Source organism: Symphalangus syndactylus, chromosome 1 (genome assembly GCF_028878055.3).
Source record: "Symphalangus syndactylus isolate Jambi chromosome 1, NHGRI_mSymSyn1-v2.1_pri, whole genome shotgun sequence".
Taxonomy (NCBI): Eukaryota; Metazoa; Chordata; class Mammalia; order Primates; family Hylobatidae; genus Symphalangus; species Symphalangus syndactylus.
Genome location: NC_072423.2, coordinates 122,008,579 through 122,021,500, shown reverse-complemented (window position 1 = coordinate 122,021,500; position 12,922 = coordinate 122,008,579). Strand labels below are relative to the sequence as shown.

The following is a 12,922-nucleotide window of genomic DNA, read 5'->3' as shown; positions in this document are numbered from 1 at the left end:
GTTAGAAAAAATGGTCTCATTTATTCAATTTGCATTCAATTTGCATTCAATATGTTCCTGAAAGATTAAAGCAGTAATTATGTTAAACTAGAAAAACTGGAACTTTTGATAAGAAAATATTTATATAAATATAGAACTTGTAAGTTAGAAGATTAATTCATATGTCTGAAAAGCCAATACAAATGATAAAAAATTAATATTTTAGTTATACAGAGAACTCAAACTGATTAGAAAAGAAATAAAAATGATACAGAAGCAAAGATGGAAACACACAATTCAGAAATGAAAACATTAAGAGTCTAAATTAAATATTTCATGTTGTCATTCATATATGGAAACGAAAAAGTGGATTACATGGAGGTAGAGAATGGAATGGTGGTTACCAGAGATGGGGAAAGATTGGGTGACAGGTGAGGAATGGAGAGAAGTTGATTAATGAGTACAAAACACAGATAGAAGGAATAAATTCTAGTGTTCAATAACACAGTAGGGTGACTATTTAGTTAACAATAATTTATTGTATATTTCAAAATAGCTAGAAGAGAAGATTTGAAATGTTTCCAATACAAGGAAATAATAAATGTCCAATTGGGATTGATATCCCAATTACCCTTAAGCGATCATTACACAGTGTATGCATGTATCAAAATATCACATGTACCCTGTAAATGTGTATGATTATTATGTGTCAATTAAAATTGTTTTAAGTCTAACCCATCTGGAAATTAAAGAAATGCAAATATTTTTAACTCCATAAATTAGAGAAGAAAAAATTTAATGCTAGCAAGAATGTGATATAATTGGTTATTAGAATACACTGCTGATGGCAGAGCAAATTGATACAAACTTTTTGGAAAATATTTTGTCTATATATATTATTAAAAGCATTAAAATGTACCTTTTTATCTAGAAAATCCTTTTTTTTTTTTTTTTTTTGAGACGGAGTCTCACTCTGTCGCCCAGGCTAGAATGCAGTGGCTCACTGGGCTCCCTGCAAGCTCCGCCTCCCAGGTTCACGCCATTCTCCTGCCTCAGCCTCCCGAGTAGCTGGGACTACAGGTGCCCGCCACCACACCCAGCTAATTTTTTGTATTTTTAGTAGAGATGGGGTTTCACCATGTTAGCCAGGATGGTCTCGATCTCCTGACCTTGTGATCCACCTGCCTCAGCCTCCCAAAGTGCTGGGATTACAGGCATGAGCCACCGCACCCGGCCTAGAAAATCCATTTCTAAGAATGTATCTCAGGAAAATAATAATTTAACAATAGGGCTGCGTACAGTGGCTCATGCCTGTAATCCCAACACTTTGGAAGGCCAAGGTGGGCAGATCACCTGAGGTCAAGAGTTCAAGACCAGCCTGGCCAACATGGTGAAATCCCGTCTCTACTAAAAATACAAAAAAATTAGCTGGGCATGGTGGCAGGCACCTGTAATCCCAGCTACTTGAGAGGCTGAGGGAAGAGAATTGCTTGAACCTAGGAGGCAGAGGTTGCAGTGAGCTGAGATAGCACCATTGCACTCCAGCCTGGGCAACAAGAGCAAAACCCTGTCTCAAAAAATAAAAAAAATTAAAAAAAGAATAGCTTTATTTTTGGCATAGTGAACTGGCATAACAATTTTTTACAAACAAAAACAAAGAAAAAGTAAATACATAAATATAGCTTTATGCAAAAAGATTTTTATGACAATGTTATAATCTACTAAAATGCTAGAGTGGTTTAAGTACATTCTGGTTTATTCACCTGATAAAATATTATATAACCATCAAAATGGATACCTATAAAACTTATGTAAACACAAAGAAAACCACTTAAAATGTGAACATAACATATGTGTGCTGTTTATTACAAATTGTAAAAAAAAAAAAAGGTCAAAAATAAAACTGATTCTGCCAACATATATGTTAGAATTATTAGTGACTTTTTCTTTCTCTCCAGTGTAATCATTAACTGCCTTAGGTATATTTGTTTAAAAACTTAGGACAGGTGAGTGAAGGAAAAATACTTACTCTGCAATGTCAGTATTGTTGCTGTTGCTGTTTTTAGCAGGCCCTGTAGCCATGAACACACAGTTGATGATAACGGTGCCAATAATGAACATGCTGAATAATGTGGCCAGCATCCATTAAGGCAGATATGTTGCAGGATGGCATGTGTCATTAGCTACTGGGTAAGATTGGGAGTGCCCTGGCTGGTCCCCTTTTCTGCAGGTGCATCTGTCTTCTGACTGTGAGTGTTGGCTGAGAACAACTCACAACTGTCCCCTCCTGTGGAGAATTGTCCCCTGCTGAATGGCAGCCTCCTCACTTGGAGAGCTACACACCCCCTTCTACATGTCTGACTGACTTAGGCCCTTGCTTCAAAGTGGGACAATTCTGTGGTGCAATTCATGCTCCAGAGTTCCTCATGGGATCAGGATGAAGCCGACTCAGCTGAGACCATATCCTTGCTTGGCTCTTTGTTTTCCCCCCTTCTGCTTCCCTTTCTCCTTCTCCAGAAAGCACTCCTCTATTAAATCACTTAAATAAGAATGCCCATATCAGGCTCTGCTTCTAGGAAACCAAACCCAAATAGTTATTCATTGCCATTCTCCTCAGTATTTTACTAAATCTACCAACCCATATCTTTTTTTCATTTCCCTGTCTAAAACTTCCTAGTGTCTCCCCCAACCCTTGCATACATCAGAAATGCTTAATAATTCCCACCTGCCTTTACGCTTTAAGACTGACATTGCGAACCCCAAGTTTTAAAAGCCTGAAAAGGCATATAAATGGGTAAAATGGGCTGGTGTTCAGCCACAAGAGAAGTGCAGAGGTGGTGAGACAGAGCTTACATGCCCCCTCCAAAGAGGCAGCAATTCCTTACTCTACTGATTTTCGTCAGGTATTAACAGAAATGGGAACCTACCCTTGCCAGTTTCCATCTTTCAAGAAAAGCTGGAAATCTGGAGTTTTCACGTTAGAAAGTGTTTTTCAAATTTTTAAGTACTGTGTAGGTCCAACACAACACATTATCAACTCAACATGGTGCACAGGTTGCCAGTTTACAACTCTTTAGGAGTCAGCTTAGATGCACCTTCCTCTAAGAAGCCATCCTTGATGCCTCTAAAGCACAGCAGTACCTCTTCCTGCTACCACTTTCACATGACCAATCTCACTAAAGAAATTGCCTGCCTTTTATTCTATGCCCTTCTGAGGCCGTAGGACCCCAGAGAAGGAGATGACATCTTGCTCACATCCAGCACAGTCCCTGCCTGCAGCAGTAGGCACTCAGCCAGTATTCGTAGAAAGAATTAGCTATTTGCTTCCATTCAATAACATGAACACCGTGGGGCGTGTGCGCTTTTCAAATGATCTGGACTTAGTAAAATGTGCAATGAAAGGATATGAATGGACTGAGACTCTAATGGCTAAACTTCTGATTGAATTGAAAGGCCCAAAAATGAACAAGGCACGCTTGGCACTGAAGCGGTAGATTGTCCTCTTTTTGTTTAACACCATGAATGTCTGCAAAACAAAACAAAACAAGAAAACACACACATACACAACAGGAACTAAATGCAGTGACAAAACAATATTTATCATGAATTTATTTAGAGAAAATTATAACATAACTGTTGGGCTGTGGAATATTTACCCAATGGGATACTCCAGAGGAATCAGAGATTGAAAACATGGGACCTGAAAATACCAAAATTAGGAGTATAGAGGAATAACTGGGGAAAACAAAACCCTTAATATTGTACTCCATGGTATGTATCAATGGGGAAAGGGACTAGGAGAGAACTTGAAGAGACAGAAATTAAGTTTGGAAATTTAGATTCAGCAGATTATTTTAAATTATTTTGATTATTAATGAAAACTTTGTAATGAATCTTAGAATGATAAGTGACCTAAAGGGTCCATGTTTGCTATGCCACAGGTCTGAGAAGCACTGTGTGAAATAACTAGTCAATTCTAACCTTGATGATCTTCAAGAAAAAAGTCACCAAGTTTCCTGGATTTGCTCTTTCTTTACCTCTATGGACAGAGGGGCAAATTTCCCTGTGGTTCTTAACCAGCAGGGGAGGTGGGCATTGCCCCTACAGAAGGCATTTGGAAATGTGTGTGGGTATTTTTGGTTGTCTGCTGTAATGACTGTGGGCTCTACTGGCCTTTACTGGGAAGACCCAGGGATGCCAAACAGGACAAACTTGCCAACGGTACATTATGACCCCCCAAAGTGCCCAATGGAGTCCCATTAAAGAACACTGAACCTCTGCCCATTTTCTCCTAGCATGACTCCCTGGGCACTGGGAATGAAGCAGCCCCTGGACAGCAACCTGTCACTAACATGCTTCTAACATCCACCTCCAGACCTCCCTCTTTCCATGTAACTGTAATCTAGCTATCCCCATATCTGTCCCCATGGCTGTCAGTTACAAAAGCCTTCAGAAAGTAAGAGTCATTCCTTTCTCCCCACCTCATGGCTCCTTTCAGATTTGCAAAAAGTACTACTTGGCAATGTAATACAGCACGTTCTCAGGCAGGAGAGACAGACCTCGGCACCCAGGCCCAACGTCAGCACTGTGAGTGCTACCTTGGCTCAGGTGCCAGAACGTCAGCCACTGCCAACCATCAACCTTCCTTTAATGAGTTGCTGGGATTGACTGGTCTGATGGTTATCTGGCTGCAGGGAAAACTGTGCTAGGATATTTTTCTTTGCCCCCATAATAATGAAATGAGCCACGGAGTTTTTTTTAAATATGAGCCAGGAGCCCAAGACCTGCTTTGGAAATTCTGTGCCTTTCCTTGGACAGACAATTTTAAGGCAGAAACAAACTTCTCTTTGAGGTGAGTCACCCCACATTAATAAGTGGTACAATATGGCTCTCCTTCTGTGCCCTTTGATTTTGATATTTTATTGATGCCTCTTCTTACTGCTTTAAATATTTTAACTAATGGTGTATTTAACTACGTGCCAGGGTTTTAAGCATTAAAATGATAGGTACTAGCTCCTCCTGCCTTCTTGCTGACACTTCTCTGCTTCTTTCCCCTGTTGCTCTTCAAAATGGGGCTTCTAAAGAAAAGTAGCCTGTGATGATAAAAAGAACCCTTGGGTTTGCATCCTATCTCCACCACTCACTGGTTGCTTGACGTGGCTTAAGCCACTTTCCCAGCTAGGCTCTGGTTTCCTCATCTGTAAGGTAGAGTGCTAATCATGATCACACATACCTCACATGGCTGTTGAGGGCACTGGTCATGTGAGATCATGGGTGTGCAGAGCTCTAAACAGATACCATGTCTTCTTATTTAAAGGGAGGACCCAGGCTGAGAAGTGGTGGTCCTAGAATTACCACCCAGGCTGGAATAGTCCTGTTCTCCCAGAGCTGTCAGCTGCACACCAAACTGCTGCCTGACTCATGGGTCTCCTCTCCAGCATTGAGGCAGAAGGAGACCTCTAAAGTTAACTCACCTCCAACAACTGTACCTCCAAGAAGGCCCTGGAATCCTGGGGCATCAGAAAAAGGAGAAACATTGGAATGTTTTTGCTCCTTCACTTCTTTCCCCCTTGCTTGTCCTTCCTACTTATACTCTACTTTCCTCTGTACATGTGGTCCTCATTTGGCCTGAGAACCCTAAGTCTGTTCCAATTGAAGGACATGCAAATCAGGCAATCTTTCTTTGAAAGATCAGTTTCTTATGGATGCCAGCCAAAGATGCTCTCAGCATCCCATATTTTCTAGGGCTTCCCCAAAGCTCCCAGTCTCCTAGGCCTCTAACCTCAGTATGGCAAGGTGGGGTTTCCAACCTCTGCTGGATCACACTGTGAGGTGATGATGGCAAAATCTTCTTTTTTTTTTTTTTTTTTTTTTTTTGAGGTTCCATACACATATTTCTTTATGTCCCTTTGTTCACAGAGACCCCCAAGTTTGGGTGATAATGTCTGACTTTAGACCCGGCGTTCACACCACACATAACGATGCACAAAGCTGGGAGGTGGGCAAGTGTCCCATTTGAGCCTCCCAAAGAGCCCCTCAGTGCCTCTCCCCGTCCTGTGGGTGATGACTTCCATCCCCAGGTGTCCTGTGCTATGTGGTCCCTGGCTGCCCAGAGCTCCCAGACGAAGGGGGGTTCTATTACTAAGGTAGCAGAAAGCAGATATTAGGGGACAACAAGCAGTTTCGATGGCAAAATCTTCTGAGCCTTTCCTGAAACAGCCAAGTGTTCTCACAGCCTCAGGCTATAGAGCAGTCATGTGGGAGCTCAAAGCTTACATTTCCTCACTCAGGAGCCCCTTCAAGAAACCTTTACTAGAATTTCCCTGGAAGAACTGCATCCAGGCAGATAAAGTAGCAAGGCTTTCACATATTTGCATTGAGTTTACATACAATCTGCATGTGCCCACTTGGTTACCATTTTCTTTGGTTTCATTTATTAAGCTCCTACTATGCATCAAGTGTTGGTTTGAATCCTATTAGTCTCATTTAATAGCCTAGAAAGCCTATTATCCAGGAGTTTTTAAGGTAAAATCTTGTTGCTATAATGAGCATTTCTGGACCATGATATTAATCCTTTGTATCAGTATAATGCATTACAGTGATAAAGTGCTTTCCCAGCATGTCTATGCTCTAAGGTAGGAACATCAGGCATTATTTCTATTATACAGATTTTAAAAGTGAAGATTAGTAAAGTGACTTGCCCAGGGTCATAAAGCCAATCACTTGAAATGGCCTGTATCTAACTTCTGGGACTACTAGTCCAGTCCTTTTTCCAGACTTCATTTTGTGTTTTCTCTGTTTTCCTTTCATCCTTTTGCAGTCCCTCATCCTCATCTTCTCCTCTAATACATGCATTGCAGAGAAAAAATGAGGCCTAAAAGGGGTTTTCAGGACTATCAAGGCAATGCCAGGGGATGACAGAAAAGAATAGGCACAGCCTGCCTGCTATAAAGCCCAAGAGTGGTGTTTGGAGAACCTGTAACACCAGTTATAACTGCATGGTTGGAACACCCCCACCTCCTCATGAAGTACCTTATGATTTCGGTAGAATGGGTCCAAGTCTTCCAGAGGCTTTCCTATGAGCTCACGAGGAATGTCGCCATAGAGCTTGGGCAACTTCCTGGAGGCCTTTAGGTCAAGCTGAGGCTGAGGCTGGGGTACTTCTCCTGTCTGGTCTTTAGACTTCTTTTTCTCTTTTTGGATGGCAATCCGCTTCTCAATTGCAGCCAGAGAGTCAGAAGTGAAGGGGCGGAAATTCCGCTCATCTGGAAAGATTACTGGGTAGCATCTGTCATCCATCTTCACCCTCAGGGCAGAGACAAGCCACAGATCCTCAGAAAGGCCTCAGGAGGCAGGAATAAAACAGCCTGCCCTAGGATTCCAATCTTAAAGGATGGTGTCATAAGGATCTACAAGAGCTGAGCTGAGGTCAGGGGCCTTGGGAGCTGATTGGCTGTGAAGATCAGAAGAGATGACCACCACTGTAGGTATAGCAGGAACTTTTGGCATAGACAAAACCAAAGCAGGGCATCATTCCTGGAGGACCTGGCAAGAGGCAGGAAGTTGAGTTCAGGAACAAGTGAGCAAAAGAAGCCCAGTCTCTAAAACTGAGACCCAGACATTAAGCAAGACAATAAGGCTGAGCCGGCTGAACTGCTGAAGTGGGATCTGCAAGTAGCAGGCAAGTGGCCACCTTGGCCCAAACAAGAGAAAAAGGAATAGGGAATTGACTGGGCCATAGTTATGGGTTGCAAAAGCAAAACTGAAAGTGCATGGGTCTTTTCTCACATCTAGTCAGTAAAGTTCTTAAAATGTGATGAAATGGCAACAAAAGAGCCATAAACATAGGCATGAACTGTGACCCCATGCCAGCTCTCTCACTTCTAGGACTCCGACCCTAAGAAAGCAGAAAGGGTTTGTTAATAGGGTTACTCTACCATAGGATAATAGCTTCTTCAAGGACTTTCTCTACAGCCCCAGGGTTCAAGCTAGACGCTGAAAAGAAGCAGTAGTGTTCAGGTTGAACGCCTATATTCCCCATGCCAGGCATCCTCTTTCTTTCTTATTTACTGGATGCTAATCTAGGGCTGACTCTTACACCCACTCCAGGAAATTATAGTAGGAAACCCAACATATCACTGGTTTGTTCGTTCAACAATTTTGTGCCCTGTGTCTGTTCTACAAGGCATGGTGCTAGGCACTAACAGTGAAGAAACACAGTCCCTGGTCCAACAGTTACACTGTCCTAGAGTAGCAGAAAAGACAAAGACAGGAAATTAAAATAGAACAAATGCTACTACAGGGAAAAGTAGTGGGGCTATGTCTATGCATAGGATAGGTGTCTCGTCATAGGATAGGCATCTCATCAGGGAATCAGGGATTGTTGTCCAAAGCTTTAATGTCTAGATTGAGACCTGAAAGAGATGTAAGACTTAGGACAAGAGAAAAAGGGGGACATTAGGATGCTGCAGGGAGAGCAAATAGTGTGTACAGGAACCCGCAGCTGAGAAAGAATATGATGTCCAGCAACTGGTTTTGTTTGCCAGGAATGGGGATTTCATGGAGTGGAATGGCCAATAGGGCTTTACTCAGCAGAGGGAGAGAGTGGGCAGGCCTGTAATCCTTGGTAAAGATCATGGACTTCCCCTGAGGGTAACGGGGAATTACTAAAGGTTTGGGTTTTCATTGCTATTATTGTTATTACAGAGGAGAAACACTATCAGATTTTTTTTTTTTTTTTTAAATAAAAGCCACTCTAACTATTGGGAATTGGCAGGGATATGGACGGAGCTGGAAGGCCCCTAGCAAACTAACTCAGGAACAGGAAACCAAATACCACATGTTCTCACTTATAAGTGGGATCTAAATGATAGGAACTCATGGGCACATAGAGGGGGACAACACACACTGAGGCCTATGGGAAGGTGGAGGGTGGAAGGAAGGAAAGGATCAGGAAAAATAAGTAATGGGTGCTAGGCTTAATACCTGAGTGACGAAATAATCTGTACAACAAACCCCCATGACACAAGTTTACCTATGTAACAAACCTACATGTGTACCCCCGAACTTAAAATACAAGTTAAAAAAAGAAAGTCCCTCTAACTGTTGGGGATGGAAAAGGCTTGAGATAGGAGGATAAAGGGGAAGCTAAAATCAGAGAAGTGAGCTTGGAAACTGTTGCAGCAAATCAAACTGCAGGGGATGATCTAATGACATGGATGGATTTCAGAGTTAATAAATAGCCTTGACATGAGATTAATGGGAAGAGAGAGACTTGAGGGATGGTCCTTACCGAGATTCCTGGCTTGGGCAGATGAGAAGACAGTGTGGCCACTCACTGAGATAGAGAGTGCAAGAAAAGGAGGGCACTGCGAGGGAATAAATTTGGTTTACAACACTCGAAGCTGAAGCTGCCTGGGGAACCTGCAAGTGGAGAGAACCAAAAGGCACTCGAATATAGGGAAATCATAGTTCACACATGTCAGGCTCTGAAAACAGCGTGAAAGCAAAGAAATATAGCCAAAATTTCTCTTGAAACTCCCTCAGGAAGGCACCATACTAAAGAGGCATCCCAACTCATTACTTAAACAAGTTCAATACAACCAGCTTTTCTTCCAGGGCCAGAACCAGGCACTCTTTCTTCAGGTTAGCATCAAACAAAGTAGTTGAATTGTATTTCAGGGCCATGATAAAGGCAATGTATGATCCTTCAAGCATACTATGATTAGGGCAAGCAATGATAATACTGTGAGAGCCATATGTCAGCTGAAACTGAATGTAGGACTGTAGATTCATCACATTCTATCCCACACTCATCCAGAGTCAAGCTCATTACTGGTAGGTCTAGATGATGGAATTGCCCACACTATTTAAATTCCCCCCTCCTAATGAACATGTATAATTGAATTTGTATGAATGAAGTGGGCATATAATGAGACTCTGCTGCACTTGACTCTAGAGCTCAAGAAAGAAATTTAATTCAGAGCCTAAGTCTTTTGCAGTGAACACCATATGGATGCTAGTCAATCCTGTAAAACGGAGGTGCTGTGAAAGACCCTGGATGGCAAAACCTGGACCCTATGCTCAGCTACAGCAAGGAGTCCAGTGGCGGGTGCTGCCATTCTAATGTGGCGATTAACGAAGCAACTGGACACTTTTGACCCTGGGAGATATTTTGCCTGGGTTCTTAAGAAAGAGAAACTTGCTAAAAATAAATAACACAAAATAAAACTGACAACCCCTGAAACTGTACACAGTAAAGTTTGTTATAGATGATTAAAAAAAAAAAAAAAAAAAAAACCACACACACCTAAAGAACCACATCTTAAAAGTAACATTGGCCAGGTGCAGTGGCTTACGTCTGTAATCCTAACACTGTGGGAGGCCAAGGCAGGTGGATTACCTGAGGTCAGGAGTTCAAGACCAGCCTGGCCAACATGGTGAAACCCTGTCTCTACTGAAAATACAAAAATTGGCTGGGAATGGTGGCGTGCACCTGTAATCCCAGCCACTTGGGAGGCTGAGCAGGAAAATCAGTTGAATCCAGGAGGCGGAGATTGCAGTGAGCCAAGATTGTGCCACTGCCCTCCAGCCTGGGTAACCCAGCCAGACTCTGTCTCAAAAAAAGAAAAGAAAAGAAAAAAAAGTAACATTGAGGCCAGGCACAGTGGCTTACACCCACTGGGAGGCCAAGGCAGACAGATTGCTTGAGATCAGGAGTTCGAGACCAGCCTGGCCAACATGGTGAAAACCCATCTCTACTAAAAATGCAAAAATTAGCTGGGCGTGGTGGCATGTGTCTGTAATCCCACCTACTCAGGAGGCTGAGGCACGAGAATCACTTGAACCAGGAGGTAGAGTTTGCAGTGAGCTGAGATCATGCTACTGCACTTGAGCTTGGGCCACAGAATGAGACTCTGTCTCAAAAAAAAGAAAGTAACATTGAAAACTGCAAAAATTGATCCAGGAAAAGGAAAACTGAATAAAAATTATGAACTCAAATAAATCTGACAAAATAAAACCACATGCAGTATGCAGTAAAATTTCCTTATTAACTGAAAAAACAATTAATGGAAGAATCAAGTATTCTTTAATAAGTAAACTCAGGAAAATTCAACTGTGAAAATCAAGGCTGCATCCACAAAATAGATAAAATTGATAAATTAATAGAAAATCAATATGGCACAAGCTGTAATTGGTAAAATTTGAAATGACTCAAATCCTTATGGTGAAATTTGTACAGGAATACTTAATTCTGAAAATTTTCTGTACAGAAAATAGATTGCATTGCTAGAAAATTGATCAAAGAATTAAATTAGCTAAGTGCAATTATTTTCCAAGTCCTGCTAACAAATTTGAAGATAAAATTTTCAGATTCTGAATGACTCTTTACAAAAAAAATTACTTGAGTATATGCTCCCAAACAATGAAAAGAGAATTCAGAAAAGCAGGATGCATGGAATCCAAGACATTGTGTCCTTAACCCAAGAGTGCAATAAAATATTTCTGGTCAACCACACATCAATAGGCTTAAGAAGCAATTGCTCAACCACCATGGCACATGTATACCTATGTAACAAACCTGCACATTTGGCACAAAAGCCGGGGCATGGTGGCTCACGCCTGTAATCCCAGCACTTTGGGAGGCTGAGGTGGGCAGACCACGAGGTCAGGAGTTTGAGACCAGCCTGGCCAACATGGTGAAACCTCGTCTTTACTAAAAATACAAAAATCAGCCGAGCATGGTGGTGCATGCCTGTAATCTCAGCTATCTGGGAGGCTGAGGCAGCAGAATCGCTTGAACCCTGGAGGTGAAGGTTGCCAGGAGCCAAGACTGCGCCATTGCACTCCAGCCTGGGTGACAGAGGGAGACTCTGTCTCAAAAGAAAAAGCAAAAAACAAACAAAAAGAAGCAATTGCTCCAACTGACAGAAAAGTCAGAGAATCCTGGGAAAAATATTTCAACTATAAAGAAAATTTTATGTAACAAAAATTATGTTTAAGAAAATGGTTTTTCCACATGTTAAAAGAAAGGTAATGAGAAATTCCATCAAAATAAGACGTACTTCAAAAGTCATGGTTTATAGACAAAGCCAACTAAATGATTTAGCCCTGATACCCTGCCATTTTGACAGGAACCTTGGTAAGGACCATCCTTCAGTATAATAGGGAAAATAAGATAATTCATTTGACCTTGACACTGAATGTGCAGCAGATAGTCAGTAACATCAGAGTCCATTCCTTTACCTTTATTATGGGTCCAAATATAATACAGTTCTTGGTTCTGGAGAATAGTAGCTACAAAATTATGATATAATTCAGGTTATCTATTAGTTTTTAATTTTCACAATCATCCTAAAGATAAAGCAGAATTAATTATAATTATAGAGTAGAATACAAACGCTATAAATGTTATAAAATTTTACTGCAAGCTGAAGTCGGAGAGAAAAAGTGAAGGGAAGATTAAGGATACCAATTTTCTCATCTTAAACATTTAGAGAGTCAAGACACTCTATGAAAAGTTGGTCAAGCCACACAAAAATAAGTTTATACCTTAAAATTACACAGATAAGTACAAAACCAAATTTTAAATACAGATAACAAAAACTGGAAGAATCATGGGGAGCCCAGAAGGATTACCATCAATAAGCTAAATTCCTCATCTCCCAGAGGGACAATTCAAAAACTTCTACTCAAACTTGGTAAATCAAGAAATAGCAGTGTAAGCTAATTTAAAGTTAGAGAGACCTCCTACAAATATATACAATGATTATTTTGTCAACTGAAAATAAAATAGTCCCTGGGCATAGTAGTCCAAAGAAAAAAATAAAACTTAAAAAAAATTAAATAAAGAGAGACAATGACCAGAATTAAAAACTAAAATGGTTAAAAGTTGGACTGAGCATAGGTGAAAGTGGAGACATTTTACTTTTGATGTTATATC

General features: G+C 41.1%; 1 protein-coding gene across 1 annotated transcript in view; it reads right to left on the bottom strand.

Annotated features, from left to right (window-relative positions):
• The window catches only part of SCN11A (sodium voltage-gated channel alpha subunit 11), a 97,578-nt gene extending 90,300 nt beyond the window's left edge, over positions 1-7,278 (bottom strand). Inside the window, exons 1-3 of the mRNA XM_055294803.1 lie at positions 7,012-7,278; positions 3,387-3,505; positions 2,009-2,110 (exon numbers count right to left, since the gene is read on the bottom strand). Coding sequence (XP_055150778.1) covers positions 2,009-2,110; positions 3,387-3,505; positions 7,012-7,278 — 488 coding nt within the window. The remainder of the gene's footprint in view (positions 1-2,008; positions 2,111-3,386; positions 3,506-7,011) is intronic.
• Between the last annotated feature and the right edge of the window lie 5,644 nt (positions 7,279-12,922).